The sequence below is a fragment of the Xiphophorus maculatus genome, chromosome 15 (genome assembly GCF_002775205.1).
Source record: "Xiphophorus maculatus strain JP 163 A chromosome 15, X_maculatus-5.0-male, whole genome shotgun sequence".
NCBI classification, from domain to species: domain Eukaryota; kingdom Metazoa; phylum Chordata; class Actinopteri; order Cyprinodontiformes; family Poeciliidae; genus Xiphophorus; species Xiphophorus maculatus.
The window spans coordinates 1497234-1505097 of NC_036457.1; the positions used below are offsets into that span (position 1 = coordinate 1497234).

Sequence of the window (7864 nt, forward strand, 5' to 3'; positions counted from 1 at the left end):
ATTATATATTTCAATATAATTACATATTAATTGGACCTATTTGTTTTAAAATGAACCTTCAGAGTAAATATGTTGTGAATTGTTAGCTATAGATTAGAAAAAGCTTTGCAGTCTGGATTCTACATTGCGAGTTAGAACTAGCATAGCTTCTAACGCTAAGCTAGTTAGCATTAGAAAAGATCACTAGCTTAACTGAGTTCAAAACACCCTCATTTCTAAACAAGGTCACAAGTCTTGTTTATTATTTGCAAAGTAATATCCCAGAAGACTTAGGACGGGTTAAAAACAAGTCCCTTTACCTGCATCCCTGCTAAAATCACAGGAACCAAACGTCTGAATTTCCTCATCAACATTCATTCACCTCTGCTGAGGAGGAGCCATTCATTTAAATCAGGCGTTGGAGAAAGGACACATGTAAAAGTTGCAGGCTAGTAGATCTGGAGGACTGGATTCGGGCATAACTGGTTTAGGAAAAGCTTTTAAGTTTTATGCTAAGCTAGGCTAAACTAAGGGTTAAGCATCTGGGAGCTGGATTATTTTCAGTGTGCTAGCCCTAAAAGGACCTTAAATTATTGATTTGATTGTTTTTAATGATGCTCTCTCCATTCCCCAAGCATAAAATATGCAGGAAACGCAACAGCAGTGCTCCCGATTCTATAAATACCCGGCAGAGCAACTGCTTTGCTCCAGATTGAGGTTGTTTTTAAACTGAACACAAACTTTTCTTTGCCTCATATTCATCGACCTTCCTTATTTCCTACACATTTAAGATTTTAAATTGTAGCTGAATCCATGAATGTTAAAGAGCTGGAAAATTAATCAAGATGTTTTGTCAGAAGAGTGTTGGGTAAAGTCTAACAGTTTTCCTCATAATTTAATCAAATTTACATGTGAAGTCTGATTTATTTAGCTACACATCAAATTTAGACATTTTAGAATAAAAAATATTCAAATCTTAGTCAATCTGAATATCTTAAAAATATTAAACATGCATCATGTTTTATGCATTGATGAAATAATTGTCTGAAATAATTTTCAAGAGCTACAAGCTGCAATACAATTAAAGAGGAAGAGTAATAACATTTATCATCTTTAATCATTTCTACCCAAAAGCCTCAAAAAGAAAGACATGACACAATTTAGATTTAATTATTTTACTTCATTTCAATCTTTAACCTCACAATGTGAGTTCACCGTCTGTACACATAAAGCTGAGGATAAAATTAGCAGATAAATATAAAACTAAGTAAAATAGTACTCTAGGTATTTAGTCTATGACAAACACTACCAATCACTGTAATGGTGATTGTTTACCAACATGTTTCAATGCATATTTTATCAAAACACACAGCTGTGATGGAATGATGTGGCAAGAAGCTAAATCCATTCAGCAGGTTTGAGCATTCAGTTTAAAACTAAACAGAATTATGGTAAATTTTTAATGATTTTGCTTCTAAATTACTATATTTATATTAAAACTGCAGCATTAAAGGATCGCCTTAACTCTAAACCCTAGATAGTTATAAATTAAAATTATAGTCACAAAAAACAAAAGCAATATGATAGTTTTGGACTGAATTATGACATGCTTCTAGTGTTTCATAATTGTGTGTGTAAGCAGTTTAATATCATGCATCCAGACTTATAGCATAAAAAAACAAGATGTTCTTCTACTTTGGAGAAAAGCCAAAAAGTAACACAGGTGGCGAATTAATGTCTTAACAAGCCAGAGAGAATCGATGCCGTTGTCTTTCAGGAGCAACTCTTAAATCTGGACGTGGATGTTTGTAGTCATGGTGATGTGGTCCGTCTCTAAAGCGATGATGATGATGATGATGGCGGCGGCTCTCGGCTGTGGATTTTACCAGTTGTCCAAGAAGTCGAATCCGGTCTTCAGGATGCTGTTACTGGTGTTGAACTGTGAAAACAGCGATTCAACAGAACTGCTGAAATTAGAGTGAACTGGTTGTTTTACTGTTTAAAACCTAATGGGTTTAGCATGGGTTCCCTTCAGTTATTCTGCAAAGATGTAAAATTATCAGGTTTAAATTTACAGAAATTTTCTATAAAATTTTTAATCCAATGTTAAAACAATAAAAAAATGTTAATCACAGGTGAGAAATTTTAATATAAAATTTGTAAAAATGGGATTGTGGATGACTCGGCCTGAAGTGATTAATTGTAATGAATTGACTATTGCAATAATCAACTAAGTAATTGATTAATCATTAACTAGAGTATACAGACTCTAAAAAGGACAATTTGCTGAAAGAACAAAAACATTCAGAAAATGTACAAAAAACATGTACATTTTGCATATAAGGACATTTTGCATATACATGTACATTTTGCATATAAGGAGAAAACAATCTGTTCTACTCAGAACTCCTAAAGTGTCAGTTTTAGCTTCACCTGGTTCAAATTCTGTTCAAAATATTTTAAGCACCATTAAATAGCCAATGATTAATCGGTTAATCTAAAAAATAAATAATAATAGTAATAAGCAGATCAGCCCTAAAATGTATTGATGTTAAGTCATGAATTTTGTTCTTTTTGCTGCAGGTGAAGAATCCTTTCCTGCAAAGGATCATATTTTTATGACCTAAAATGTGTTATTGCATTTTAGGCCATAAAATGTTTATTTGCATTTTGACCAAGACAAAAATGTCACTGGACAACTGACAAGAAATGTTTAAACTCTTTTCTTTAAAATAAGACAGTTTACACTTTTACACTTCAAGAAACACAAATTTACACAACTCCAACTGCTAAGAAAAGTCCTTCCCTTCGTTAAATAATTGCTATACAAATAAAGAAATAGGCTGCAACTGTTTATTATTGTGGCAGCTCATATCTGAAACCGCTACTGAGTTTAAGACATAATGTCTCTTTGATGTTAGAAATACGAAACTTACTAAAACCTACACAGAAACGCGGATCAGTTTCAGAACTCACCTGGGAAAAGGTGGGGCTCACGTCCAAGGGGGGTGAAACTTCCTCCGCTTTGTCCTTCTCTGCGGCGCCGCCGGGCTTTGAAGGCTTCGATATCAGATTGGATGAAAACATTTCATCCAGGGTGTTGCTGACAGACGGCAGGGTGCTCTGAGATCTCTCCCAGCCTCCGACCGAAGATGAGGCGGCGATGGGCGGCGCCGGTGTGGGTGCGATGGAGATGGACGCAGGCGTTGCACTGACAGCCGCGGGGGCTGGGAGCTGCGGGGCTGGAGGCTTGGGGGCTCTGGGCTTTATGGACTTGGCAGGAGCCGGAGGGTGAGACTCTGCAGCTTCAGGCTCCTTGGAGATGACAGAACTCTCCTGAAGAAAGATTTAATTTAGTATTAAAAATAGAATATATATGATATCTCTATTAGGAGTGCACCGATTGCAGTTTTCTGGACGATCACCAAACTTTAAAAAGCCTGACCTGCTGACTCAGACTTTGGCTGATATAAATTTTTTTTTGTCAATGTTGCTAAATGTAGCAATAACGTTGCTGAGTTGGAAACAGTGGGGCGACTATTGTTAACTGCAAACATGCAGACATGAACTGGTGGGCCGGTCAAACTTCTCTCACTGCAGAGGCGAAGAGGACAGCGGCTGATTTTTACTAAAGTAGATAAGATCAGCTTTGTTTATAAGTATTGGTCGATCACCAATCATTTCCCAAAACTAAGGAAATCGGCGCCGATAAATTGACCACAGGTATAAATCTCTATATCTGTGTTTCCATTACAAATTTGCACAAATCATTTTTTCTATTCCGCTAATGTAAAAGAAAAAAAGAAGAAAATTTTGCAATTGCGGTATTTCCATTAAATAAGAAAAAAAATTAAAATCACGTGAATAAGCTTTCTCCCATCAGTCATTAAAAATCATGGCAACGACGCATGTAAACAGCTACATATGATTGCATTCATAATTCAGCCGGCTGTTCATCACAACTTGTATGATATGAAAAAAATATTTCCATGGCAGTTTTGCGAAATACATCTATTTTGATTCAGACAAAAAGCCACATCTTAGCGCAAAAACATTTAATAGAAAATCGTGTTCATTCAAAATTGGCGTGTTTTTATTAGGCAAGTTCATTTTCTTTGTTATATTTCAATTTGTGTAACTGTTCGGTCAGTAGAAACGCAATTAGAGTTTACCTGTCTGAGGTAGGAGGGGAGGGGCTTCTCTCCTTTCTCCAGAGATTTGATCTGACTCGGGGTCAGGGACTGGAAATCGGCCTTCTCTCCTTCCAGCCGTGACCTCTCAGCGCTGATCTTCCAGAAGGACGACTCCTCCTCCGGCCTTCGGCCCTCACTTACAGAAACCTACACAGATCACACAAAGTCTTGAAATGCCTACAATGCTGAGGCCAGGAGTGTCCAAACTTTATGTCTCATGGGCAAAAGTTGTAAAGTCATGGCCAATAAAAATCTAATTTTACCTGCTCAACAATAAACTAAGCATGCAATAAATAACATAAATAAATTAGTCAGACATTTTGTAAGAATGCGTGTATAAATTATTATATCCCCAATATAAAAAAGCGTTTTGCACATTTGCCTTAGTAAAATTTGTACATTTTTGGGGAAATTAAGTAAAAATATATTTTGGTGCTTTTGAATAAAAGTCACTAAATACACGTGTTCCTGTTAACTATAAAACCAAAGAAAATGCAAAAAGTGTGGCTATAAAAAAATTAATACCTTCTATTGCCTCAAACATTTTCCACTGTAACAATTTAATTTGTTCACTGGCAGATTATTTCACTTGTAAAGACATTTTCCCATGTTATAGTAAAACAAGAGGAACTAGCACGTTATTGAAATCAATATTCAAGAATTGCTAATATAAAACAAGCTCCGAAATCTTACTGAAAAGTTACTAGTGAGTTAGTTTGCCCTATTTCAACTGTGCCAAGATATCTGCACCAAATACTAACCAGAAATACTTGGTAGGATTTTGAGTTTTTGCAGTGTGATCCATACCTTGGCTCCCGCTGTACTCTTCCCAAGCTGATTGGAATGAGGAGCTTTTGCACTTTTGGAGTCGGCTTGTGAAGCAGAGGTCACCTGATCTGCAGAACCTGACGTCAAACTGAACTCCATCTGACTCTGAAACACATCAGATTTTAAACACTTTGGTACATACAGAAACATGTCTGCACAATGAAGATGGCTCCTTCCAGCTAATCAGGTTTTACCTTTGTCTCCCACGAGAACGGGGCAGAGTGCTCATCCTGCCATGTCATGTCCTATGAAGAATAGAAAACAGAGGTTTTTACCAATCGGCAATGTTAGGGCTGAAACAATTAATCAGATTCATCATGTTTTATCGATTATTCAAATAATTGTCAACTAATTTAGTAATCGGTTAATTGTTAACTGGAGTAAACAGACTCAAAAAAGGACATTTGCTGAAAAAACACACAGACAGAGCAATAGTTGAGCCAAGAGAGTATAAAAAATATATAAATACATTTTGCATTTAAGATAAAAACACCTTTGTCTGTAAATGTTTCACCCAAGACTCCTCAAGGGGGATAGTTTTAACGTCACCCAGTTCAAACTCAGTAACGTAATGCTATCTTTTTGCATCTTAGGCAATAACATGTTTATCTTCTCCTTTAAAAGGGAATTTAGTTGTTTATTTGCATCTTTTGATGTATTTCTAATATTGTATATAAAAGGTTCAAGTGATTAAATGAAAAATCTGCAGAATGTGCCAATTTTTAAAATGTGATTAATCAAAATTGCCAGAATAACCAATAACTAAAATAATAGTAAGTTGCAGCCCTAGGCAATACAAGAATAACTACATTTGACTATTGGGTTGTATAATTAGAACTAAATAGCACAGTGGGAATAATGGGAATATACAATTGAATTGGAGCTAAATATACTGACATTGGTAAAACTTATTTAGCTGAATTACTTGTTGTGAGTCGAAACTTTAGTTTTTAAATAGTTTTTTTTCCTTCCAACTGTTACATAGAAATATGAACGACTCAAACTTAAGACAAAGAACAAAATCACTGACACAGCAGATGAATCAGTGCTGCGTCTACAAAAACAACTTTAGTCATTATAATTATATGTTTAGATGCTTTGTTAGCAGAAACCTGCTGCAAACATGTCTCCCATGTTAATATTTAGTTGAGTCAACACAAAATTCAATCACAGAAACATTTTATGTTGCAACTCATATCTTCCTCCCAACTCCTCTGGGATTTGGGGTCATAGTTCAAGTAATATTTCAGCCATTTTACTTTACTTTTATAAGCTATTTACAAAGCTTTTACCCAAAACATCACATTCAGTTTAGGGAAGTCCGGATACTGATACTGTGGTGTTTTTATTTATTCATTTTTTATAGTTTTACACTGAGCCATGCTTTAGAACGGGCTGATGGCAGAACTCTCAGGGCCCCGATTTTCTTGGAAGCTCCACAATTTATTTTATTTTTTATGAATGAATGTTTGCAGTAGTTGTACTTTATATAAGAGTCATATGCCCATATCCAGTGAGTTGTAGTAATATTTTAGGAATTTGATTAATATAAACAATACTCATGTATTTGAAAATTGTAAATTTATAGTAATTTTGGGGGGTAGTTAGTGGCCAAGGGATCTATTACACCTACCACCATTATTTGATACCTAATTATGTATAGAATTACCTATTAATGCACTGTAATTTGCGTTCGCAAAATAAAAATTTTCTTTAGTGGATCAGGCACCAGATGGTTTACAGCCCAGGGCCCACGTCATTGTAAATCCGGCCCTGTTTATACGTTTCATCTACCAGTTTTTAATCGAAACAAACTATTAAAAAATTTAACAATATATTAATGATTTATTTCTTATAAAAAGAAATAATAATTATAATACATACTAATCAAAACACTAAATATTTATGCTATTATTCATTCTTTGAGGCGTTACGTGAAAACATCTGTTGTGACGTCAAAGAAGTACTTTACGTCTACGTGGCTATTGTTAGCAGCCACACCAACGAAACCATAAAAACCTTCAAATACAAACTGAAATGATGTGAAATACCTCTTCACCGAAGTGGACTGTCTTCTGACCCGTCTGGAGGAGCAGTCTGGGGTAACAGACCACCTCCTCTCGGTCCACTTTATGCATAGCATATCTGGCTCTGATGTGAGGGTCCATCAAGCTGTTATCAATGGCGTTGTCTTGCTCCTCCGGGGTCATTTTCTCCCAGGACGAGCCGTAGTCGGATTTGATTTTCTCCCGCTCCTGCATGATCTTCTTGGCCATAGAGTTGATGGAGGAAAAGTACTCGAACGTCTTCTTCTCCATCCTATGGGCGTCGAGCCCCGCCATGGTAGCGGCGGCCATTTTTAGCTACTAACAGCTGTTGTTGTTTCTTGAGAGGAAACGGAAGCTGGGAAGAAGAGGCGGGACTAGCCCGTTGTGCGTGTTATTGACGCCATCTGCTGGTGCTTTGGATGTACTGGAACAAAATATATAAAAAAGTAGCATTCCATTTGGTTTGACATCTTTTATTGCTAAAACATGGGCGGACTGTAAATGCTATTCTCACTTAGACTGCATCTATATCTACGAGGCCATAGTAAGGCCATTGTAGATAGAATAAAAAGGATTACATTTCCTAAAAAAATCTCAGAAAATTTCTAAGAAAAACAAGAGTTTGACTTTGAAAAGTCTACATTTTTCTAGAAAAAACACGGGAATTTCTCAGTTTGATAAGTCAAAGATTTCACTAAACAATTTGAAATTTTGAGATTAATTGCATAAATTTATATAAAAAACAACAAAAAAGAAGTTTCTGAGTTTTAAAAGTAAAAAAATGTAGCTAGAAAAAATAAATAAATTTGAGATGAA

General features: G+C 35.7%; 1 protein-coding gene across 1 annotated transcript; it reads right to left on the reverse strand.

Moving 5' to 3' along the window:
• Nucleotides 1–1138: 1138 nt before the first annotated feature.
• c15h1orf198 (chromosome 15 C1orf198 homolog) lies at nt 1139–7381 on the reverse strand. Its single transcript, XM_005803432.3, has 6 exons — nt 7052–7381; nt 5195–5245; nt 4980–5105; nt 4152–4319; nt 2956–3315; nt 1139–1918 (listed from the first exon to the last, which is right to left on the reverse strand). The coding sequence occupies exons 1-6, from the start codon at nt 7355–7357 to the stop codon at nt 1862–1864; spliced, it is 1068 nt and encodes a 355-aa protein (XP_005803489.2). The 5' UTR covers nt 7358–7381; the 3' UTR covers nt 1139–1861.
• Nucleotides 7382–7864: the final 483 nt, after the last annotated feature.

Excerpts from the sequence above, each read along its gene's own strand:
- c15h1orf198 (XM_005803432.3), bottom strand. The coding sequence starts at position 7,357 with ATGGCCGCCGCTACCATGGCGGGGCTCGACGCCCATAGGATGGAGAAG. Across the intron at positions 5,106-5,194 it reads CGTTCTCGTGGGAGACAAAG|AGTCAGATGGAGTTCAGTTT; the intron begins GTAAAACCTGAT and ends GATGTGTTTCAG. Across the intron at positions 4,320-4,979 it reads AGAGTACAGCGGGAGCCAAG|GTTTCTGTAAGTGAGGGCCG; the intron begins GTATGGATCACA and ends TGATCTGTGTAG.